This window comes from Notechis scutatus, chromosome 4 (assembly GCF_049901735.1).
Source record: "Notechis scutatus isolate UNSWTSFEM ecotype Mainland chromosome 4, rNotScu1.2, whole genome shotgun sequence".
Taxonomy (NCBI): Eukaryota; Metazoa; Chordata; class Lepidosauria; order Squamata; family Elapidae; genus Notechis; species Notechis scutatus.
The window spans coordinates 68,458,322-68,485,009 of NC_142012.1; the positions used below are offsets into that span (position 1 = coordinate 68,458,322).

The 26,688-nt window shown below is 37.8% G+C and overlaps 1 protein-coding gene across 3 annotated transcripts in view; it reads right to left on the minus strand.

The window, feature by feature from the left end:
* Nucleotides 1–1,330: 1,330 nt before the first annotated feature.
* GLRB (glycine receptor beta) overlaps nt 1,331–26,688 on the minus strand; it is a 42,314-nt gene continuing 16,956 nt past the window's right edge. For 2 of the 3 annotated variants that reach the window (XM_087963669.1, XM_087963671.1), the window contains 4 exons: nt 19,628–19,768; nt 15,666–15,818; nt 13,528–13,820; nt 1,331–2,196 (listed from right to left, as the gene is read on the minus strand). In XM_087963669.1, coding sequence (XP_087819795.1) covers nt 1,900–2,196; nt 13,528–13,820; nt 15,666–15,818; nt 19,628–19,768 — 884 coding nt within the window. In that variant the 3' untranslated portion in view covers nt 1,331–1,899. The remainder of the gene's footprint in view (nt 2,197–13,527; nt 13,821–15,665; nt 15,819–19,627; nt 19,769–26,688) is intronic. The other variant, XM_087963670.1, reaches the window with a different exon arrangement.

A 26,688-nucleotide genomic window follows, 5' to 3' on the forward strand; every position in this document is an offset into this window, starting at 1 on the left:
CCAGGGGAGCTGTTAAGAACCTTTTAGATGCATTTTTAACAATAATCCACCTTTCCTAAAGTTTCATTGTTCATTGGTGTTCGTTTTGTTGTGTGGGTTTTTTAGGGGTATGTGTGTGTGTACCCCTAACTAAGATTAAAGATTGGGCCTGATGGCAAAACCTTTAGGAACTCCTACTCTAACATATAATTCCTTGAAATGATTCTAGAGTGATTAAGCAGATAAACTGTTCGATTTTCTATCTAGGCTAGAATGATATTTCAAATTCTGTACTCTTTTATTTCAGTGTTTAGGTATTAAGAGTTGCCCCAAGAGATGCTGCTATTTCTTTGGCTGTGTACCTGAATTATTATGTTTTCATTTTTTATTTTATCGAGTCTTAGGAGTTTCCTCTTCCACTACAGCTTTTAACAGATGCGCAAACACGTGACACTTAAAATCCTGATCTTGTTATATATGATCCACTGAGTATTAGATTAACTGTGTGCGTCTGTAGTTGTCTTGTTGTATCTCCTAGGTCCTTTCCTTAATGATTTTTTCCCCCTCTGTACAGATTTATAGTTTGTATCTTTAGAAGCTTTTGTATGTTCATGGATGCCACTCTATCTATGTGGAATGCAGGGTTATGCGTCCTCTCTTTCCGTGTTTTTGAGGATATAAGAATTCGAATTCTTTATTGGCCAAGAGTGATTGGAAACACAAACTTGGTGCAAATGCTCTCAGTGTACATAAAAGAAAAGGTACATTCGTCAAGAGTCAAGAATCATAAGGTACAACACTTAATGATAGTCATAGGATACAATAAGTGGCGATGACAAGAAAAAACAGGCCGTATTATCTCTATGAATAGATATAAATCTTTGATTTTGATTTCTCAAATTCTTGCTGGGTATGAGTGTTGATATATAAAGAAGCAGATCAGTAAAACTGCGTGACTGTGGTATGTCTATGTTATTTGTGTGAAATTCAAGTAATTGAGTAATTGAGTGTATTGAGAATATACCTTTATGGATAGCTATCATTAAAATACCAGTACTACTTTGAATATATTCTATGGAAGTATTAATAACAACATTTTAGTATTTTTCAGATTGTTTTCCTTTCCCTTGTCCTATTTAGCATTCATACTGCCCTATAGAAGCCTTCCTGCTGTCAAGTACTAGCGTATCTTCAGTTTTGGAGTTTATTTGACTAGGTTTACTGGTTATACTCATAGAAATGAAGTTTTCAGACCCAAACATCTTCAAACATGAAGATAAGCAGCATATTTCATCAAATATTATGATGGAACCGTGTGATTTTGACAAATGACATGATTTTGCAAAATGAGTAATTCTCTGATCTTTATTTTTCACATAGACAAGATCAGCGTAATATATAATTTGTTCACTTACAAAGTCTACACATTTGAATTACAACATCAGCTTGTTCTTTCACAGTGCCATTTAACTTTATACAAGAAAAATGGGTATTTTCCTTGAAAGTCATAAGGAGTTTTTTTAAAAAAAAAAAAAATACTACATATACTAGAATATTGATCTTACTGATACTTAGCGTGCACTTCAATTTCATTGTCAGAAACACTTGAATTCTTGATTATGTCACAAGGGAGCGTTGTCCAATATGTAATATGCATTGTCTTTCATATACTCCTAAAGCAAGATGTGTATGCTGTACATTTATATACAACAGTTGATCAAGCACAGACATTGCAGTGTCATGCTTTCATTCAAAATCACGATTCTCTTTTCCCTTACCCATTATAGTCACATTTGGCTTCTAATATTCAGTATATATTTTTGCAAATGCAAATAGTTGTTGCAAGGTGGCCTTTCATGATGTAATGAAATGGTGTATATTGCACATTCTTTTTTTCTTTTTTTAAAAAAAGGGGGATTATCATAAATAGACAGACCAGTATATGACATTGAAGAAGAGGAAGGAAAATGGAAACAGTGCTCTTGCATAAAGATCAATTCGCTTTGCTTCTGATGGGATGACAGGTTTGGGAGGAGGCGGCTTCTTGTTGTTCTTTGCCTGAGACTTCCCAAGACCATTGTTGACCTCAATGGGTTTTCCATAACAGTCATAATTTGACAATTCAAAATCTCTTGGCAAGCTTCCAACAATGCTGAAATCATTGGATCTCAGGTCAGATTTGGAGGTGCAAACTTTTTTGCATCGGGTCTCCCCCACCTATAGAAACAGTGCAGGAGAAGTTGTGAGTTGTTGAAGCATTTCATAACACATTTGGGACATGTGAACATAAAATTAATTCCATATGGATTAGGTATTAGCTATAGGATGAATTTTAATTTAACTAGTATCTATTGTTACTAGGACCCTGTAATTATATCAGTTATTGCTTTATTCTAATATTCAAATGCCAACCTTCCGTGTTTTCATTTTATTTGTTTCAATCAATTATTGTAATTGAATTTTATATTTTTGGTTATAAAAAATTATGTTTATAATAATAAAACATACCATAATAAAATGTAAACATTTATGATATTACCATAAAATTAAAGAAATTCAATGACATCATTCCCAGACATAGTTGTAGATGCAACAAAATATGAACTCTTAAGTCTCTAAGTCCTATTGAATAATTACATTTACAGTGCTTTGCAGAACGCTGTTAGAGTCAGAGTTTGTCTAGCTTCAAGAAGTGCTGAGTGGGAGAAGCTATTCTATATGTGGGAGACCATAAATTCAAAATATTGGTCCAGGCCTCACCAAATTAAATTTCCACATGATGGGCTGCTTCTATATGGAGAAGGCAGTCTTAAATGTAGCTAGAGGTGAAACCAAGTAGCGTTTTAAAGGTCAAAAAATGACACTTTGAATGGTCCCTGGAAGCATGATAATTAACCAATGCAGTACTCACAATGTAAGGATAATATAACCAAAATAGTTTCCCTTGCACCATGCAGGCAGCTGCATTTTGAACTCTCCTGGCCACAGCCTCAGTCCTCTTTAAATCAGTAGATATGTCAAGGAGGACAACCAAATCACACTTGCTTTTTCAGCTGGGATGCAACATCATTCTAAATTATAACTAGAGCAGTATTCTTGCATAAAGATTAACAGCTACACCAACTTTTTAGGGTTTAATTTGTTTTGTCCCTTCTAGATTTCCACATCTTCTAAACCAGAGGTCTCATTCTCGCGGCCCGCGGACCAATTGCGGCCCGCAGAACTATATCCTGTGGCTCCCACCATGATATGAAAGTATAATATTAGTGTATAATTTAATATAAAGTATAATATAAAGTATAATATTATGCGGCCCAGCCTCACCCAGCCTCTGCCTCCAGCGGCTCCCAGGTAAATTGTGTTTGAGACCCCTGTTCTAAACACTGTGTCAAGTCTTCCATGATACAGCTTGGCCCAGATGTTAGCATACAACTCATAATGATCCTGAAAAAAGTATAAGCTCTTCCAATGGAATCATGAAGATATTAAAAAGATATGTATATGCTCGGATGAATGAGAAACTGAATCTGTCACTAATTTGAATAGCCTACTGAGTAAGAAAGGGGATCAAGGCAAGCGGCATATTCAGCCCTTGTATGAGAGTCAAAAAGAATACTATGATCTATAGTTCTAAATGCCAGTAAGAGATCAAGAAAGGCTAGAAAACGTACTCTACACCATCTAGGTCCTGACATAGTTAATCTACCAGAGCAGCTGATGCTGTTTTAATTTTCATCAGATCTGAATATTGTGCATGAAAGGGGTTCCCTCTTAAGGGCTCCACAGCTGAAGTCACATTATCTCATCAGCTTTTCCTAAAAAGGAAAGTTTATGATTGGTTGGTATTGTCTAAAGGCCTCTTTAAAAGCTAGTGCATCAAAGCCTCTTTACACTCACAAACTCTTTTCACCACTTAGGCACTGACTGCTTCCCAAATCCAGATGTGTCTCACTCCTAAAGAATCCAAAGGAGGAATAGGGGTATAACCCCTGACACACAAATGGCAAGCTCACTGCTAGAGATTGCTTTAACCACTTCATGAGAACCAATAGACTGAAAAGAATCCAGATGACAGCACAAGACACTGTCCAGGACACTATTTCAGACCTTGCCCACAAGGAATCAAGACTGCCAAATCTGAATCATGTCGTCAGCCAAGGATCCTTCCAGAACATTGCAGAAGTCAAGTTCTTGCTTTAAAAGGTCAAAATAACTTTAACCACCATCACTGATACAGAGTGAAAAAAACACTTCATCACCCTTACTGCCAAACTGAAGGATCAAATACGGAGTTCTTACTCAAATTCAGATTCACTTTTGTCTCTCAGCTAGCGTTGTTGGCATTGTTTGTTTCTCTTCATCTCTTGAAACTCAATAAACTAAAGAGTATCGTGACATCTACAAACAGAAAGTGACTCTTAGAGAAAAGCTTTATCACTCATGGTACTTCTCTGCTCTAAGACTCAGTTTGTACTTATTGGAATAGCAATAGCACGTAGACTTATATGCCACTTCATAGTGCTTTACAGCCCATTCTAAGCATTTTAAAGGGTCAGCCTATTAGGCCCAATAATCGAGGTCTTAAATTTTACTGACCTCAGAAGGGTAGAAGGCTGAGTTAACCTTGAGCAGTTCAGAATCAAACTACTGGAGTGAGCAGTGAGTTAGCCCCACAGTATTGCATTCTAATTGCTTTCTGCACCACCAATTGCTTTCCCATTCAGAGGATATAACTTTTCTGAAGCAAAAATCTGATCCAATATTTTCTATCTGCGTGGCTCATACTCATGGTTACCTGAGAGCATGGTTACCTGGGAGCCTCACTGTTGCACTGGAGACTATGACATTCTGGGACCTCCTTGACCCTGTCATACAGATATATGGTGATTGAAATTCTCCAGTACATGCACGTATAACTGAGGGAATTCCAACATTACCTGCAGCTCAGACTGGGTTCCTACCAAAGATGAGTGCTTCACAGACGGGATTTTCATCTTGTTTCTATACTGTAACTTAAAATATTTCTCAATGAAATAATTTGTCTTTTAGAACAGGAGTCTCCAACCTTGGCAGCTTTAAGCCTCGCGGACTTCAACTCCCAGAATTCCCCAGCCAGCAAAGCTACCAGAATATATTATCCTGGTTGCAAAGCTGGCTGGGGAATTCTGGGAGTTGAAGTCCGCCAGGCTTAAAGTTGCCAAGGTTGGAGACCCCTGTTTTAAATGTGCTTTATAAACGGATATAAATTAGATTATTAAATGTGTTACACAAATGCTTTAAATAAATTTTCATCTCCGTTCAGATTCCATCCAACATGGTCTTCCTGGTTATATTCCTACCAGGATATATTATACCAGGATATATTATCCTGGTTGTACTAAATCATCATTATCAAGCAGGCAAGAGTTCTGTTAGCATAAAACTAATTAAATTTCATGTTAATAAAGTCTCAAGTACTCAGTTTGACTAACAATTATGTTTATCAGTCAAAGAATTACAGCATGGATTTGAAAAAAAAACCATTACATTTTCAGTAATATTAATGAAAAGGGAACGGAAACTGCATAAATAATGAAAGATAAATGTTAAATATGTAAAATGGATAATAGATTGAAAAATACCTATTTTTCTGTTAACTGAAATACTCTGTCATGGAATAATGAGAGCATTTTTTTTTCTTAATTTTTCAGCTTCCTTCATACCCCATGCATTCAAAAATTATTCCATAAAGTTCACTTTCAGAACATATTTTAAATGGATGTAGAAGGAAAAAAGATGGAAGTCGCATTGTACAAATATATTGCATATTGTTTCACAATGTTGGATTCTATCCACAGCACAAATACACACTGTTAGCAATCAATAGTAGAAGCAAAACCAGCACATACACAAGCGGTATATAAGTCTAAATGCTATTGCTATTCTCTACATATTATTACATATGGAGAAACTCATTTTATACATTTCTTCATTACATGCCCAAGTTATTGTTTGAGCAGATAATCAATTCAGTCTTAGATAATTGGATATTACCCATAATTATCATGATAAAATATATATTTTCTGGCTTTGAAAAAGCTAACAATGCAAATCTTCTCTACAATCATATATTGGCAGCAGCTTTGTTTTCATTTCTTGCCATTCATTATGTCAAAATTACTAACACTGTTGTTTCAGCTCACATTTTTATTAGCACTTTAAATACAGACATACAAATACAACACAATGTTCCCTTTTGCGGCCAGCGATTTTACACAGAATGGAACCAAAGCCAAATAAATTAATGGAGTGTAATCAGAAAATCAGATATAACTAAACTTGGTTTATATCATTCCTCATTCCTCCAACTTTTTATCATCGAAAATAATCCTTGCTTATGTTGTATTCATATACCACTTCATATATACATTTTATTATATGAATTTCATCCAACCATGCCTTTCTCAGTCTTCCCTTTTTTCTTCTCCACTAAATTTCCATCATAGATTTGTTTTGCAGTTTGATTATTATTAATTCTTTCTATATGAACAGAATACAAAAGTATATGACCAGTATGAAGAAATATATGGATTTCTTCATACTGGTCATATACTTTTGTATTCTATACATATTTATTGAAACTTCCATCATTTTCTGGTTTAATTTCCTGTTTCAAGAAACATATTTATTAAATAACCCATTTCTATTGTGTTTAATGTTTAACTTTTATGTTTATCCTAACATATCCAACCCTCACCTACATATGTCAAAGTATACAAAATGCACTCTAGTTTGATATTTTTTCCTCACCAAGATGATATATTTCTCAGTATTTTAATACATATCATATCATAAAAATTCTCCACCTGTCTTTCCATCTGTTATTAATATCCAGCTAAATTAAGTTACCTATACTAGTTTTTTTTTGAAATTTATATATAATCAGCAATTATTAATTCCATTGTATCTATTAAACAAGGTACTTTAGACTTTTATACATTATTTTTCAGATTCATACTCACAGATGGGATTTAGCTGGTTCTCACCTGTTCACCTGAACCATTAGTTAATTGCTTATGCAGTTTGGAAAGCCAATTAAAAATAAAGTGCAAGAGAGGTTCTCTCTCTCTCTCCCTCCCTCCTTTCCCTTCAGTTAATAGCTCAGGGCAGACAACCAAGAACCACTTAACAGTTGCAGCTGGAATGCAGCCGACACAAGCTGAATGAAGTCAATAAATAACAGAAACTGACAGGATTAGGACAGGGAAACCCATCAATCACCCATCTAGGGATGGGATTAACCTTTTTCCTTCAGGAAGAAGGATAAGATTCCTTTTCATTATAAAGAGTATTAAGTAACACTTCTGTGATCAGCTGATACTCCCTAGAGTTCTCCAATATCTTTTATAGCTGCTGCAGTGTTGGCTACTTCTTGTTTCTTCCTGGGGAAAAAGATACAGGAAGGGACAATGATGCAGCTTGATCATACAGGCTGTGAATTTAATGCATGTATGGTCCAACCAGCTGTATTGCTTCTGCTATGAAGCACCCAATTTAGAACATAGAGAACATAGAATAACAGAGTTGGAAGGTTTAATGGCCTTTGGCAGCATGCCCAGGCTTTCAATTAGCCTGCTCCTAGTTTCTCTCTCAGCTGTTGCATTTGCTTTGGGCTTGACTTTTTTTTAGAGGAATGGCTGTTTTAAGTTTTCTGCATTGTTTTAGTGGTTTCTGGCACTGTCCTTTTGGGGTGTACTTCCCTCACTCTTTTTGAAAACCTCTAATGATGAAGCACCCACAACTTCTGAAGACAAGCTTGGGTGATTGGTCACACCCTTGGGTGATTGGTCACACCCTTAGGAAATTTCTCCTTAGTCTTAGGTTGCTTCTCTCCTTGGTTAGTTTCCATCCATTGTTTCTTGTTGTGCCTTTTGGTGCTTTGGAAAATAGACTGACTCCCTCGTTTTTGTAGGACCACCTCAAATTTCCTGTCAGAACAATTAATCAGTGGAACAACTTGCCTCCAGAAGTTGTAAATGCTCCAACACTGGAAGTTTTTAAGAAGAGATTGGATAACCATTTGTCTGAAGTGGTGTAGGGTTTCCTGCCTAAGCAGGAGGTTGGATTAAAGACCTCCAAGGTCCTTTCCAACTCTGTTATTCTATTCTATTCTAAATATTGGAACAGTGCTATTTTATTATGCTATTTTATTGTGAGTTGGACTAAGGAGAAATTTCCTAAGGGTGAAACCAATCAAGTTGGCCATGCCTACCCAGTCACATTCCCACCCAGTCATTAGGACAGAGAACTGATTGTTAAATTATTTGAATCTCACCATCTGTTAATACTCCTTGTTGTGGTATACAATCTATTTAACATTTATTGCAAATCATCTCAGTTCTCAGTCAATAGCACAGAATAACCTGCATACAAGATTACATGTCCACTCATGTCTCAAACCAACATGCTCTCTCTTCTATCACTGCAAGTATCCCTTATACAATTATATATAAAGATATTAAATAACCAAGGAAACATCACACATCCTACTTGCACACTCAGATCAATGTTAAAACAATTGCTAAATATTTCTGTCCACACAAACTTTATTTCCATTATATACTACTCTTGCTGCATTCAACAATCAATCAACTACTCCATGATTACTTTTTCTAAATCAAAAATGGAAAATACACTTACTTTCTTATTTTCAGGAGTTCTGAGTGTATGCAGATCATCAAATATCTGTTTTGAACATTGTGCCTTTTATTTACACAACACACATTTTTAGTAATTCTTAATTCTTTGCAACAATCAGTATTATATATGTACTTCTCCTCATCATAGCCTTTCATACTACATCATATTACCAAACATCTTTTTTATACTTCACTTTTGTAGCCGTGACTATTTTCCTCACATCTCCTTTCCATTCGTTATGCTGCGGGATTAATCAATCTTTTAAATTAAACGAGCTCTTTTAGGCCTTTTGAAAACGAATCTTTTTTTCTTTTTCCTTTTTTTGCAATTATGCTACTTTCACTATCTTTTTCCCTGTTCTTCCCTGTAGCTTTCTAATCATAGCTTATCTTGAGAACCTTTTGTTACCCTTTTTGCTCTCAACCTCCATCATAAAGAGTACAAGTAGTCAGACCTTTATATTTTTATTCATTCTTTGGCTAGATGTGAGTATGCCATGTTTAGGGTTAAAAACACAGCGAGGAATAACATTCCCTGCATCATTTTCAGCAAAGAAATATCTGTAAATCATATTCAATGAAGCAAGGCGTTGCATCTTATTAATTTTATAAGTGAAAAAGATGTATACCAGTTAATGCATTGTTAAAATAGCAATCCCCAGTTATCACACCTCTGTAACATATAAAGATCTTGTTCAACTCTTACAAAAATATCATTTAGAAGTACAACCTAATTAGAAATTCTGTTTATATATTGTGTAGATCCATCTGAGTGGATCTATATAAACAAAGTAAACATAACTTTAATGTAGAGAGAAAGAGTATGTACATACTCTATGTACATACTCAATAGTGCTTTATTGCCTTCTCTAAGTGGTTTACAGAGTTAGCATATTGCTCCCAACCATCTGGGACCTCATTTCACCAACCTTGGAAGGATGGAGACCTAAGTCAACCTTGAGAATCAAATTCCTGGCAGTAAGCAGTGGCCTGCAATACTGCATTCTAACCACTGCTCTGCCACAGCTCTTCAAGATATATTTGTTTTCCAATTTATATGTGGCAAAGTTCTCCCCTTCCCAAATGAGGTTCTGATCAGCTTCCAATAATATAGAATAAAATAGAGAGCATTAAAAGGAAGAAAAAACAATAAATAACCCATAAATCCAAGATCAACAATCACTTACTGTACTTAGGGAAGGGAAACTACTATATTCTTAATCTTCAAAGGCTTTCTGGAGGAACTAGGTCATGGCAACTTTCCTGAATGCCAGTGCTCATGTGGAACACTACCCCAAGAAAGAATAGCATATGCCTTGTTGTCTGGGGCACCACCTGAAGAATGTGGCTTGAATATGATCCTGTAGATAACCAGTTCTTGACCCGTATAAGATTTTAAACATGACAACTATCATCTTGAATTGAACACAGACATCAACTGGTAATCAATATTGGTGTTTCTCAGGCAAAATGAGAAAACTACTTGAACTGCTACATTCTAGACCTTCTGTAACTTTGGGGCAATTATCAAGAATGGTGCCATGTAGAATGAGTTGCAAAAGCCCAATGGAGAGATGAGCAATGCCTGAGTGATTGTGAATGAGTACTCTTGTTCTAGAAATGGTTATAAATGGCACATGAAATAGAGTTATACAGAGGATTGCCTAATCAAAATGTCCACCTGCTCTTCAAATGAGTCTTGAATCTTGGAAAATCTATCTCATTTGTTTGTATGCAGTACTATAGTAACACCACACAAACCAAATTAGTGGTAATACAGATTAATAAAAAGCAGCCAGAACAGACATTTTAATATTGCCTAAATTTTCATAGACAACAATCCACTTCAACTGATGCATGTATTGTTTTACTGATGCATTTATTGTTTATGTAATAAAAAGTATTATATACACAGAGAAACACAGACACAGAGTTATCAGAGAGCAGACAAAGGATAAATAGTGAAAGGAAATGTGAGAGACTGAGTTACTTATAAATGGTGAAATTTACACAGCAATAGTTACATGTGACACAGATCTTTTGCATTAATGACCTAGTTAATATATGTAGTGTTACAAGAAACTCAGGTCTTTCTTTATACTGTGAGAATTGAAACCCATTAGAAAAAAATTCATTTCATCCCTTACCATACATTTCATTATATCCCATCATCACCTTTTATCCTCCATTATCTCATTCAGTCTTTTATTTATCACTTCCAAATCTATCTCCAATATCTAATTTCATGAAAAAAGACTAAATTAGAATTTAGTATAGGAGGATAGTATTTCTGATAGTTTATTTATATTATATCATTGTAATAAATGGAAAAAGCATTACTAGCACTAGCTACCCTGAAAGTAAATCTTGAATTCATGATGAGGAGCTCAGTAAAAATGGAAACTCAGTATGTTAAAAAAAAAAAGAATCAAAGAAGGAACATTAGATACTGTCCTTCTATTGGGAATAGTCTAGCTAGAGCACTTCTCCACAGTGGGCACCATTCTTTAAAATACTATTCCTCAGAGACACAGACAGGATAAAATTAAATCCATAATAAATTATATAAAGCAAAAATATTTTGAGTTTGCAAATAATTCAGGGAAGTAGCTAGCAGATGGATTACAAAAAGAAAAAAAAAGAAAAAAATTGATATTTACAAGAAAAAATACTGTATTACTGGTCAATACAAACATCATTTTATTGATATTATTCTAACTTATGTAAAGGAAGTGACATCCCTTTAGAGAAAACAGATTGGTATTTCAAGAAACAAAATTTACAAGTATTACAGAAGAACAGAAAAAGATTACAAGTGACCTACAACAACTTTTTGGGAACAGGTTAAACCAGAAAATATGCCTGGACCAGATGGATAATCTTATTATAATTGGTTTGAGGATGAACTTTTATAACCTTTACAAAATACTATGCACTCTATCCTATAGGGAGGAAAGTTTCCAGAGAGTTGGAAAGAGCCCAATATAGCATTAATACAAAGAGGAACAAGATTTGACTTTACAAGAAACTTATTTGTTTATCTATTTATTTATTTTTCATATTTCATTTGCCTCGAGGCCAATATTATTATTAAATAATGATTACAAATTGTTCATCATGGTTGTAGCTGATAGAATGAAAATAATTTTGCAAGTTATTCATGAGGATCATTGTGAGCTTTTACCTAAAAATAGTTAAAGGACAATGTTAGAAGTATCATTTAAATGTTGGACATTTTGAAATATAGTATATGAAAAACCAGTCACATTGATTTTCATAGTTGTTAAAGAATGCCTTTGACAACTTGAACTGGACTTTCCTGTTCAAGATTTTGGAAGATCTGAATTATGGAGAGAATGTTATAAAATGGGTAAGATCAATTGGCATTTTATAGAAAACACAAATAATTGATAATGGAGATCCAGCAAAACTGTGAAGTACAAAACCAAAACAAGAAAGAATGCTGACTGTCTCCTCTTTTGTTTATTTTGGCTCTTGAAATACTGAAGAGAAACATAAGATAAGATGAAAAGATTGTGGGGGGAAAATTTGATGCATTAGCAGGTTTCAAGAAGTTAGAAAAACTATGAAAATAAAAGATCAAACAAAATGGATTGAAAAAAACATTTTTTTAAGATTGAGAAGAATGTAAAATATCTGGGTATCACTATGATAAAAATATGAATTGCATCCTATTTCAAAATAATAGGGTAGTTCTTGAAGGGTAGTTCTAATAGTTAGCTATAAGAGGGATATCAAGAAAGGTATTAATAACAAAGATCTCACAAAGAACATAATGCTGATTTAGCCAGAAAAATGCAGATTCAATTCTATTTAGCCATTGTTGACAGACAAGAAAAAATAAGAGTTTGCTTTCTGATAAAAATACATTTCTTATCTAATAAGGTGAGAATGGAAACACAGATTCAGCTGACCTGAGAAATGGGAATAATTTCAAGCTTTGGTTTCAAATGATGTATTTCGTCAAAGGGAAATAACTTGATCATATGGACACTTACAGTACATGCAGAAACCTCATACTTTTTATACATTAGGAAAACTCTGTTTGAACTACAAAAATCCAGGCAATGGAAAAATTGTAACAAAGACAACTGTCTGTATTTCAGAAGTAAAGTATATTTATATTTTTAAATTAATACGCACCATTAAATATGGATCTATCTGTTCAATTCAGAAAAGTACCTTACATATATACTGTATTTTGCAGGAGAAATATAATATATTATGAATGCTGATGATCCCATAAAGCATCACTAGAGGGTGTTAGATAAGTAAAAAAAATTTCCAGCTATGCATGGAACAGGTTATTTTCCTAAAAAATTGAATGCTATCTAAACTACATATTTTCCTGATTGTCAGCCACAACTAAGCAATTGCAATTTTTATACCTAAATATTTTCTTAGTACTGCATCTAATTTTACATGGTTTTCCTAATAATTAGCGTATAATATAGTGTATAGTTTAATTTACTAATAGAAAGCCAGTTGGATGACTTTGGACCAGTCTCCCTCTCAGCCCAACCCACCTCACGGGGTTGTTGTTGCCGTGGGGAAAATAAGTTGTATATGTTCACCACCTTGGGACGTTTGTAAAGATATTAAACGTGGGCTCAGTTTTTCTGCTTTCCTGAGCCCTAGGGAAGCCTTCTGCGACCAAAAATGCCCCTCCTCCAGGAGGTTTGCCTGAGGCCCAGAAGGCCCCCAAAACCCAGGGGGGGGGGTTGCTGCAAAAAGCAAAAAAAAAAAAGTCACATGGTCATGTCCCTTAGCCACGCCCCCTAGTCACGCCCACGGAACCGGTGGTAAAAAAATTTTGAATCCCACCACTGATACCAAGAAAGGCCCCTACCTGTAGAGTACTGATGTGCACTGGGGTGCCCGTGCCATTCACCGTGTTCTTTTTAGCTGCATTTCCACCTTTCCCCTCTGCTTGCTCTGCCTTAGCGATCTTCGCTTTCTCAGCTTCAATGCGCTTTGGATTGTTCAGCATGACTTGGACCACTGCATACTCAACCAGTGAAGCAAATCCGAAAAGGAGGCATGCAATCAGCCATACATCCAAGGCCTTCACATAAGACACTTTGGGGAGTTCAGCAGCAAGGGTGGTACATTCTGACGCCAAGTTGAGCACTGAAAAAATGCCTAAGAGAAATAAAAATCCAGCAATATGCTATGTAATTACAAGGTTGTTGCACTGCTAACCATTTTCCACTTTGCTAACCTTAAAACATTTTTGCTCCACTTTCTAAATGATGCTATTTCCTCAAAGGAAATAGAAGTTGTTGATGAACCACATGTGTTGCAGAGATGAATATGAATGTATAGGGTGAGTTATGGAACTGATTAAATAAATTGAGACATAATCATTTTGAGTACATAATATAGCACTAACAGCTGGAAATGGTTTCTCTTGGTTACTAGCAACTCTATCATGATATATATTGTTTTGCGGATGTAACTTTTTCTTAACATAAATTTGCAAGCTGTCAATCAAATAGAATTCTAGGATATCATAAAATATGGAGTGACTTGGAAACTCAAGTGTCAGACAGGCGTACAGGTTTGCCTGAAGGGAATGTAGCAATTAAGTTTGGACTACTGATTTTGCACATCATGGAAAAATCTAAAGAGTTTGTTTAAATAGATTATTATCTTTGAAATTATATATTTTATTTAAAAATGCCTCTCTTTCACAGTTAAGGGCTAATAATATTGTGTTTTGAAAATCTGCATACTATGGTAGACTTCCCTGTTCCAGCAGCATCATTTTTTGGGACATACTAGCTAGCGTTTCTCCAACATATCTGAAGAGAATGCAGCTGGTTTCCATTTATCTTCAATTGACAGTGAAAAATTCAATCTCACAATGATGGAAAGAATCAGATCACATAATTTCAAATGAGATCTAACTTTTGACTTACCATCTATCTATTATATGTCTGTCTGTCTCTTTGTCTGTCTGTCTACCTGATCTCCTAAATACTTGAAGCACTAGCAACTTTGCTTTGAAATCAAAATATAGAAGTATCAGAAATAGCCAAGACATGCTATGATCAAACTGGATTTTATTTTCTTTCTGAAAGAAGAATTTGATAAATTGAACATAGCAAAGAGTAAAAATAGGATTAGCAGACTGCAAATGTAAAAATAGGATTAGTTCTCATTTTCATTTATGAAAACTAAGCCCACTAAAACTTATTTCTCTTGAATACTGTTCTAAGACTTTACAGATTGATCAAGAAATGTTGAAATCTGTTTTCAGCAGAATATCAATTGTCTATTTTTTTTTTCTTTTGGAGGGCCATTTATCTTACATTGCTATAGGAAGGTTTATAGCTGCCATGAGAAACTAAAATAATTGTAGGTTCTATCTACATTTTATATTAAGTACCATTGTCAGCCCTATTATAAGATAGCTGCCAGTGATTTAAAGCCATGACAAGAACTCAAAAGACAACTTGCTGTTTCCAAGATCACTTTTAGCTAGGATTAAGTCTGTTTTCTACACATAATTAGAGAAAATAAACATGAGGAAAAGTTCTCTGTGAGTTTTATGAAACATTCTATTTGTATATCATTCTACTCAATATTTAACATTATAGCATTTTGAAAGCCCATAATTATATAGAATCATATCTTGTAAAAACAACCATTTTTCTGGTACTTTGGGTGTTAATAATCCACTATTCCACTCCCAGACAAAATTTATATCCCTTTCAGTTTTCTACTCACTGTTGCACTCAAATACGTCCCTGGTGATATAATGAGTAGATACAGGAACAAATTGCTTTAAAGGCTAGAGTTCTTGTCTTTTAAAAAGTGGAGGCAACAAATATGGAACTGAAAAAGAGAAGATTGGAATGACAGTGAAGAACATGCTATGAGAACACAGTTGCTTTCATATCCATGATATGTCTTGCTACTGAGGCAACTGCAAATGGATATGTGACATTAAGTAATGCTAACAATATCAGAAACATAGATTACCCAATGGCACTCTTGCAGCACTTGCATCAGGATTGATCCAGAATGATAGCCATGAAAGCACAACAATGAGTAGTGTAGGAGCATAGACACCCATCATGTAAAAGCCAACTTGTCTTCTCAGAGTGAAGATCACTTCTACACATGTGTAATAGCCTTTGGAGAAAACAACACAAAGCTCTAGATACTTTAGCAAGTTAAATCACTTGGGTTTACTGATGCATGCCACTTTAACTTTTTTATTTTAATTTACCTGAAGCTTTAACCAATTCCGAGCCTATCCTAATTAAGCTTATTTTTTGGAAAAAGACGTACTGGCAGCTCAAACTCCAGCTAACTTGCATTTAACTGAAAGTATGAATAACAGTGAGACCTCAGTTATATCAGGCTCCATTTTGGGATTATACTGCAAGTAAGAGCAACAGAAAGTCATTGGATGTACTCTTTTGATATGCCAGTTGATGCTTTTGTTCTAAAGTAAAAGGTTGATGTGTAATTGGCTGACAGAAATGAGTGCACAGCAAATATGTTTTGCACTTGCCAGCTAGTAAATTTTCCAGGGACAAAAAAAAAGAACACTTATATTACTATAGCAGTAAAATTAAAAGAGGAGAAAGAACGATGGTAGCAAGGCATGAATGAGTGAAATATTTTGACTCTAACAACAATAAAAACAAACAGGAGAACCAGTAGTGCCACAGCTGAGCCATTATTTCTTAAAATATGTTTTCTGAAAAAAAATTGCCAATACAAAATATATAATTAGGGTTTTTCCTCAACCCACTACAAATAATCGCAGTAGATGACCCTTATGTAGTAGATATTTATTGTGCACGTGTGTGTCTTCCCATTATTCACTCCAATAATTGTCTGAAATAACAAATATACAAAATGGTAGCTAGTTGTGGAAGACAGAGATATGGTAAGGTGTTAGCGCTTCCTTGGCTCGGCTTGGGGCTTCAACAGGCATCCTACCATCAAAAGAAGTGAACTGGATTAAAGGGGGGGAAGGGGGAAAAGGGGGGAAGGATGAAAGGGGGAAGGACGTATGATAGGAAATAGCGATGGGGGAATGAAAGATGACAAAGACCAGGGCAGCCGGACCCTGTTTGTACCAACATCTCATGGACAGGCACCCTGAGAAATATGCGAATTACCCCTGAACATCTCACAGTTCCCCAGAATCTTGGCAAGCTCTGGTTGGCTGCAAACAGACGGGTCATGGTGGGAAGGATGGGGTGGAGACAAACCTACATCTATTTTTGCATCTAGCAAGTGCAGTAGATTTCAGAACTGGCTTGACTTTACCGCAACCAACATTCTTAGTAAAAGAACCGTTTGCTTTAACCAAATGGAGCCAAAAGCTTTTCTTTCCCAAGGGATTGGATTGGGGGCAGGTCTGACATTAAGTCAGCTCTGCAATTGTGGTCAACACGGAGAGGAAACTGCCTCTATCACAGGAACTGTGCAAACAATGTCAACTCAAGGGAGCAGCTAGGAAGAGATTAAGGCCTAGAGGGAAGCATCCTCAAAACCTCATCCTGGAGAGCTAGCTCTATCTGGAGGGCTGGGAGAGGAAGACCCACCAAGACCCTGATGGTTCCTTGGAGTTGGGAAAAAAAGAAGCATGGGAAGAGAAACTCATGAAAGTCACATTTCACCCATGGGGGCCGTGGCAGCCAGCGCAAGCGTCAACCAAAGGACTGGATGTTGCAGCAAGCCATAAAGTTCCTGAGGAGGCCTTTGGGTAGTCTCAAAGCTTGAGAAGTCATAGCCAGGGGTGGCACATCCCATTGACCAGCCAACTCCAGCCCTGGCAAGCAAGGGGGAAACGACCTCTGCCTCTGCAACCATCCCAGCACTTGGCCCCACGGCCCAGCCTGCACCAGCGTCAGTAGTAGTGCCAGCAAGGTAGACAGGATGCAAAAGACATCCTGATCAGATATTTCCGAATTTGGGTAAGTGATGAGATCTACAGCGCCTGCATTTCCAGAGGCTCCTCTGCCCTCCATGGCTGTTACGTTCTAGCAGAGGAAGTGGAAATCGACCTGGCTCGATCCAAACACCAGCCAAGCTCTGGATGATGGAAGATGCGCCCCTGAAAAGAAAGAGGCCCCATAACTGGCATCATGTGAGCACAGCCCATGCTGATGATCCACTGGTTGCTTCCGATGTGGGAAGGAGGGACACCGAGCTGCTGTTTGACAAGCTGCCCTTCCCTTCTCTTTTTTCCTTTTGCAAGACTGACTTCTCTGTCAAGAGGAGAAGAATGTCAGTTCTGCCTGGCTTGGCTTGGGGCCTCAAAGGCATGTTGCCATTCAAAGAAGAAGGGGGGAGGATGAAAGGGGGAAGAAGGAAGCAAGGATGAAACGGGGAAGGATGAGAGGGCAATAAAGCTTTGTATGTACATGATATGAAATAGGGAGGGGGGGGGAATGAGACGTGATAAGGACTGGAGAATCCAGATCCTGTTTGAACCAGCGTCCCATGGCTAGGCACCCTGAGAAATATGTGGATTACCTGCAAATATATTGAGAGTTCACAAAACATCTTGGTGATCACTGGTTGGCTGGAAGCAGACTGGTCACAGAAGCAGAGATGGTCTGGGGGCAAACCTCCATCTATTTTTGCATCTAGCAACTGGCTTGACTTTATTGCAACTAACATCGTTGGGAAAAGAACCCTTTGCTTTAACCAAATGGGAGTCAAAAGGCTTTTCTTTCACAAGGGATCAGATTGGAGCATGTCTGACATAAGGAAAAAACAACTACACTACTGTTATGATGAATTCAATTGCCGGAAAAAATTAACTCCTATTTCACATGAAGTTGTTGAGTATCTTGTACTAAATTGTTGAGGCTGTAAAGCAGGGGTGTCCAACCTTGGTAACGTTAAGCCTGGAGGACTTCAACTCCCAGAATTCCCCAGCCAGCTTTGCTGGCTGGGGAATTCTGGGAGTTGAAGTCCTCCAGGCTTAACGTTACCAAGGTTAGACACCCCTGCTGTAAAGTAGAAGTCTAGAGATTCCAGATCTTCTTTCCCATGTGTGCTCTAAGTCTTCCTAACCGGCTCCTGCTTCCTGCTTTGCACTAGTAGTGGTTCAGTAGTTATAGATGCCACTGCCCTTGTTTTCATTTGTCTAACCATAATAGTTAATTATTATTAATAATGCACTGTTGCCAATAAAACTAAATGGACATATCCATTCTATTACAAGGAATTAAATTAGACTCAAAAATATTTTATATATTTTAAATTATCAGTATATGCTCTGCATCTCTGGCTTTGCAGCATTAAATTTGCTTTATAATTTAATTAAGCTAAAATATATCGTTAAATTTACAATTAAACAAAGTGAGTTGAGTTAGCTAAAAGATCTTAGCAAACAATAATTTTATACATTCATGTGCTATCAATCATTTCCCCCCAAAAAAATTATAAGATAAATAAAACATATAATTTTTATGTTTACAAAGAATTGATTTTACTTCCATTATGTGTTCTTATAAATCTTTGTAGGCAAAAATATTTTTCCATTAAATATTAACAATTTAATCATTTCTTCATTTTGCTGCTCTTCCCTAGAGGCTGAAGCCATTAACTGAATTATTATGATTAATGAATTGATGACATATTGTTGTGACTGTGAATCAGCACATTTCTATTACAAACCTATCTCTCCATATTGACGAGGATGGTAATTTATATGTGTCATGAATCTGGAATGGTATTAACTATCAAGACCTATTAGTACAGAACACAACAAAGCATTATCTATAACTAACATTTTTTTAATTTAAAACAAATATTACAAATCAGATTTCCTGAATCAAGCATGACTGCAAAAGCAACAATAGACAAAATCAGTTTATGCACTTAATAACCTATTCCTTTCATGTTAAGATAAATGAATAAATCATCATTTAATGTAATGATTGTACAGATAAATTTATTAAAATATATACCGGTCCCTTTGTAGTATTTGGTACAGTTGCCATATTCAATATCTTCTTTTTTAATATCAAACTGGGGTAAAGCAATTGTCTCCAGTTGAACAGGATCACCAGATTGCCAGATAAATCGTAAATCATCAGTAGTGTAACCAACTGCATGTTTTGGACAGAAAAAAAAAAAGATGTTAATGTGGTTAAAAAGTAATAAATGCAATAATTATAAACAAGCATGGTTTTCTTTTACCATGTCTAAGAATCTGGCAGGTTAATTTATTACAGAGTGTGTTTTTTTTATAATGATCATATCTCATTAGTACTGAAGCGCATTTTTACTGATTTTCATTGTTTCCATATACACTTCTGGAAAGTTCTGAGTATTAAAGAACCTGAGAGAAGATTATCTGAAGCAGTATAAGTTTTTGGTCCACATGCCAAAGTAATACATTTCTCATTTTAAAAGTGTTTCTCAACTTTCCTTTCTTAAATAGTTTTTTTTTTCTTACATGTTTCCCTGCCAGCATCATGCCAATCAGACCCCATGCTCATTAAAACATAATTGCATTTGTGTCTTGGATAAGCTAGCATTATGGCTGCCCACCCACTCTCCCCAAGTTAAGATTTTCTACTGATATTAAACACTTTGACTGATGTAAATTCGAGAAAGAAGGAAAAGAAGTGATGATTGAAAACCAGAAGTAGCAAATGACTCTTCAGTTATGGTTTTGATAAACTTGAGTCTGGGACAAATGACTAAAAAATATGTGGAGTTGGCAAACTCAGATACTTCCACTAAGGAAATATCTAATTATGATAGTCTTTGATACTGAATTTGCATCTTCCTTAAGTTATATTGTCAATTAGAAACACTTTACTTAGCTGCTGCATTTTCTTTTTATTTAGCTATTTCCAGGCACTTGTTTTATTTAAGTGTATTCAATGTTTCAGTGGTTAAAAGGAACATGTATATTCTAAAGAAATAATAGTGTCTATAAAAATTCATGCCCTGTGTACAATTTACATTACTGCTATTATAGGAAGGTTTTTTTGTTCAAAGATAAATCAAACATAAATCAAACACAGAATTTAATGTAGATTTACACCCAGATCTATCTATACAGAAGGGCAGCTTACTAATTATTTGTGTATGCCTATTTAAAGACATGCACACACAGACACAAACATCAAATTTTAATAGGAAGAGTTCATGGCAGTAATTGGGATATTCGGCTAAAATTGACTAGAATTTATACTAGTAGAAGATTTTTTTTTAATTTGGTTAACAAGCACATATAAATGGATACATATTTTGTATATGTACAAAGATATGGATAGCAGGGCTCCCAAAACCCCAGATCGCAGACCAGTACTGGTCCAAAGCCTGTTAGGAACCAGGCTGGGCAAGCAGCAAGAGAGAAAGTGAAGCTTCATCTCCACATACACAAGATCTAGGTTGCATACGAAACCATCCCCTTCACCCCCTGGTTTGTGGAAGACATTTTTTCTTCTGAAACCCTGGTGCCAGACAGTTTGAAGGCCACTGCTCTTAGAGACATACACATAGAGACATAAAAAAAAATTATATACTGAACATCTCCCAATCCTAATGACACAACATTGATTGGTTGCATTCAAGACAACAACGAATCTGCATACAGACAGGAGGTTGTACAACCTGCCTTGTGGTATAACTGGAACAATCTGGACCTGAACACACTCAAAACCATACAAATGATGGTAGACTTTAGGAGAAACCCTCCCATACTACCACCTCTTACAGTACTAGACAACACAGTACCAACAGTAGACACCTTCAAATTTCTAGGTTCTACTATATCACATGACCTAAACAGGATGCCTAACATCAAAAACGTCATCAAAAAAGCACAACAAAGAATGTTCTTTCTGTACCAACTCAGAAAGCTCAAACTGCCCAAGGAGCTGCTGATCCAGTTCTACAGAGGAATGATTGAGTCTGTCATCTGCACCTCTATCACTGTCTGGTTTGGGTCTGCAACCCAACAGGACAGACCCAGACTTCAGAAGATAATTAGGACTGCAGAAACAATTACTACCAACCTGCCTTCAATTGAGGACCTTTATACTGCACAAGTCAAAAAGAGGTCTGTGAAAATATTTACAGACCCCTCACATCCCTGACATAAACTGTTTCAACTCCTATCCTCAAAACAATGCTATAGAGCACTGCACACCAGAACAACTAGACACAAGAACAGTTTTTTCCCAAAAGCCATCACTCTGCTAAACAAATAATTCCCTCAACACTGTCCAACTATTACAAAGTCTGCACTACTCTTACTGTTAATCTTCTCATCACTCCTCTCACTTGTGACTGTATGACTGTAACTTTGTCGCTTGTATCCTTATGATTTATATTGACTGTTTCCTAGTATGATTTGATTGCTTATTGTACCCTAAGACTATCATCAAGTGTTGTACCTTATGATTCTTGACTCTTGACGAATGTATCTTTTCTTTTATGTACACTGAGAGAATTTGCACCAAGACAAATTCCTTGTGTGTCCAATCGCACTTGGCCAATAAAGAATTCAATTCAATTCAATTCAATTCAATTCAATTCAATTCAATTCAATTCAATTCTATTCTAATGACTGCTTAGCTTTACTCACTGACAGCTTTACTCACTGACTTGGTTGTGGGAAACCAACAGAAAGTTGCTTCATGGATTGTAGGAATTGGTTAATAATGGCAATAGGGATTGCTGTTGCTAAATGATGTGGTCATGTTTTACAACTACTGTATATTATTTAGCAACAGAAATTCTGTGAGGATGTTTGGTTGTGAAGATGTGGCAAGAATATGGGAAGGTGAGGAGAGCATGACACAGGTTGGGGAAGGTGCATAAAGTTGTGATGCATGCAAGAACATAGCACGCTATAGGGAAAGTCCACTAGGATGCAGGTAGGGAAGAGTGTGCAGGGGTATGTGAATGCCTGACATGTGTGAGTGCAAACATAGGGACTAAGTAAAGTTGTATGGATGGGACAAAGGGTGGAAGAAACTTACACCAGCAACTTTTGACCTTCTCTGCTGGCTTTCCCATTGCCTTTCTGGAGAAGCCAGCAAGGTAGGTTGAAAATGATGATCGCATGACCATAGGCACTACTACAGCATTGTAAAGGAGAATCATTTGTCAAGCGCACAGATTGCAATCACATGACCTTGGAGGTCCTGAAAGAACCAAATGTAACTACCATTAATCCAGCATCACTATAACTTCAGTCCCTGAATGAATGCTTATAGGTCAAGAATTGTCTGTCCATAAATATGGAAAGCACAGAAGAATCAGTCAAGGCTCTAACCAAATATGGAGATTGTCATAGCGGACAACTTAATGGTAAAGGTTAATCTACTGCACATAGTAATACCAAAGAACATACTGGGCAAATTATTGCACAATATTCTTAATTTAACACACTGACAAATAATGCTTAGGATCAAGGCAAAGGAATATGAAACACTACTGCTAATACAGTATACATATATAGTGTGACATATAAAGAATACCAAAGGGAAGTGAGTATGTTTTCATTGATTATAGAAAAGTATTTGATTGTGTTGATCAAATCAAGCTTCAGAATTGCTTGAAATGGGAATGTCATTGTGCTGTTAACATTGAATTAAGTTAAGGAATATGCTACAAACTAGTATTTGATATAGTAGCCATGAAAGCCTTCAAATGCCAAGATGTGCCTCGATCTAAGATCATAATTGTGCAGGCAATTATGTGACACATTTTGAAAGTAAAGGTTGGGCTTTAAAGAAGCAGGATAGAAACAGAATTTGATACTTTCGTGTACTCCTGAGAATACATGCTAGCCAAGGAATTATAGGTATGATCAAATGAATCAACCCAGAATTCTCCTTCAGGCAGAAGTTATCATATTTCAGACCTATTGCACAAAGGTTTACTCTGTAGAGAGTTCTATAATTCTGGGAAAAATGGGAGGAAAGAGAAGAGGTACCAAGGTGGAGTCAAGTCAATTACAGGAGTGATGAATGAACCATTGGAAGATCCGAAGGTCTATCATTGTATTGAACGTGAATATTCAAGTGTTAGGCATAAGAGTTAGATGATAGAAAGATTTAAAATCAGGGGTGGGATTCTACTGGTTCGGACTGGCTCTATAGAACCGGTTGTTATGAGTCTGCGCAGTTCGGAGAACTGGTACATTGGGCCCCTGGCTGGCCCCGCCCCTTCCTGCCCCATTATTCCTCATCTCACCCACCACTGCTAACCTGCCCTGGCCCGCCTTTGCTGCCTGCTTTCCACCGTGGCCCTGATCTCCCTGGGTGAATGAGCCTATAAGCAAGTCCTGGTCAAGTCGACTCCTGGGCCAGCCGAGGCCGCTGCGCTGTCCCTCCCCCCGTCCCTGGGCCTGCCTGGCTAGTTTCACCATGACCAAGCTAGCTAGCTGCCACCCCCCTCCACTGCAAGGCCATGGCAGCACTGGCCAGGAGAGCAGGGAACGTTCTCTTTCTCCCCCTGGTGCTGATGGTTCTGGCCAGGGGAATGTCCCGATGCGCTCTGCTGCCGCTGCCTCCGAAGCAAGGAAATTCCCTACCACAGGCGCGTTTCCAGGACGCACAGCCACCTCTCTCTCTCCCCCTCTGTATGTGTGTGTGTTTGTGTGCACCCATGCAGTGGAAGTGTTCCTTCAGGCGACCTTTCTCTTCCTCCTCCTCCTCTCATGACTGGCGGTTGTGGGGAAATGCTCCTCAAATGAGTGTCAAAGCAAAGGAAAACCGGGCGCGGGGCGAGTGGCTGCTTGTTTGAGGAGTGTTTCCCCACACATGTGCACCAGTCATGAGAGGAGGAGGAGGAGGAGGGTTGCCCACCGCAACACACACACACACACACAAACACACACACACAACACAGAGAGGGGTGGAAGATAGGGAGAGGGAACATTCTCTTTCTCCCCCTTGTGCTGCTGTATCTGACTGGGGGAATGCCCCGGTGTGCTCTGCTGCCGCTGTCTCCGAAGCTGCTCGTTTGAGGAGCGAGGCTCCTGGCGCCCCGAGAGTCCCAGGCTTGCCTTGGATGGGTTGCTGCCCAGAAACGAAGGAAGAGCTGAAAGTTGGTGGAGGGAGAGGAACACAAGGCCCCAAAGGGAGGTGTAGAGCTGGGCGACGGCAACGCGGCAGAGACGGCAAAACTGCCGAGCCGGGCAAGGAGGGAAGAAGCGCCGGGCTGGGCGTCGGAGTTGCGGGGAGGCTCCAAGCAGAGGCGGAGGAGGCTGGAGGGAGCGAGCGAGGGGCAGCCAGAGACTCTGCGGGAAGTCCGGGTCCCTCTTGGATCTTCAGGCTTTGGCCGCGCCCAACAGGAATGATTCCCTCTATTCCCTCTCCGCACCTTGAAAAGAGCCTTTCCTCTGAATGAATGGATCGGTCACTTTTTTGTAAGGAGAGAGTTGGGAGGTCGAATTGGTGGGGTAAACAGAGCAGGGAGAAGTTCATAAATTGTGTGGCTGTTTTACAAAGGGAGGCGAAATTATTATTACTGAAATATCCCTATCAGTATTCAATGGGAGGAAAGCAATCTATGTGCATGTCTGCTCTTTTCTTTTTCTCCTCTCATGACTGGGGGCTAAGGGGTGGGGGAGAGAGAGAGGTGGCAATGCATCCTGCAAATGCGCCGGTGGTGGGAAATTTCCTTGGGCAGCTCGGAGGCGGCGGCAGCACAGCACACCCAGGCGTTCCCCTGGTCAGATCCAGCAGCACCAGGGGGAGAAAGAGAACGTTCCCCCTCCCTATCTTCCACTATCTCACCCTCTCTCTGTGTGTGAGAGAGACAGAGACAGAGAAAGGGGAGACAGGGAGAGGGGCAGAGAGAGAGACACACACAGAGAAAGAGAGAGATACGGGGGGGAGAGAGAGAGAGAGAGAGAGAGAGAGAGAGGGAAAGAGAGAAAAGAGAGGGAAAAAGAGGGAATGAGAGAGGGAAAGAGAAAGAGAGAAGAAAGAGAAGAGCAAGAAAGAAAGAGGAAGGGAGAGAAACAAAGAAAGACAGAAAGAAAGGAAAGAAGGGAGAGAGAAAGAAAGGAAGGAAGGAAGAGGGAGAAAGAAATGAAGAAAGAAAGGGAGAGAAAGAGAAAGAAGGAAGGAAGGGAGGGAGGGAGAGAAAGAGAAAGAAAAAAAGAAAGAAAAAAAGAAAAAAGAAAGAAAAAAAAGAAAAAGAAATAGGAAGAAAGGGGGGGCAAAGAGAGAAAACTCTGTGCTATTATTTTTAATTGTACCATTATTTATCATATATTAATATTTTGCACTATCCCTACACCTAGAGTGATTTTACTGCCTTTCTTTTGCCCAGGTATTTTTCAGGGTTTACATGTCAATAGTCCAGAGCATAAATACAGGCGTGTTTAACAGAGTTGAAAGGGACTATGGAGGTCTTCTAGTCCAACCCCCTGCTCAGGCAGGAAAACCGAGGAAGCCAAATTGTGAGTAGAGGTCCTGGGAAAGGTGTCAGAATAACAGAATAACACTTAGAAGGGACCTTGGGGGGAACCCTAGACTATTTCAGAGAAACGGTTCTTCAATCTTTTCTTAAAAACTTCCAGTGATTGAGCACCCAGAACTTCTGGAGACAGGTAGTTCCACTGGTTAATTGTTCTCACTGTCAGGAAGTTTCTTTCTCCTTATTTAGGTTGTTTCTCTCTTTGTTTAGTTTCCATCCATTGCTTCTTGTTTGCCTTCTGGTGCTTTGGAAAATACATTCCCCCCACCTTTCTTTCTGGCAGCCCCTTAAAAGCCTGTTGTCTATCACACTCTTGGGCAAAGCATGTGAGCCATTTCCTCCTTTCAGTGGTCCATGAAAGTACATCTATAGTACGTAGATAATAAAGTCAAAAAATGGTGAACAACATTTTTACAGAACTATAAAGTTGACGAATGGCTGGGAGGAGAGGGGCCAGGCGAGGCACCCCTTCACGTGAATGACATTGAGTTGGTTGTGCCCACACAGTCACATTACCACCAAGCCACGCTCAGCTAGTCACACCCACAAATTAAGCCATGCCCATAGAACTGAT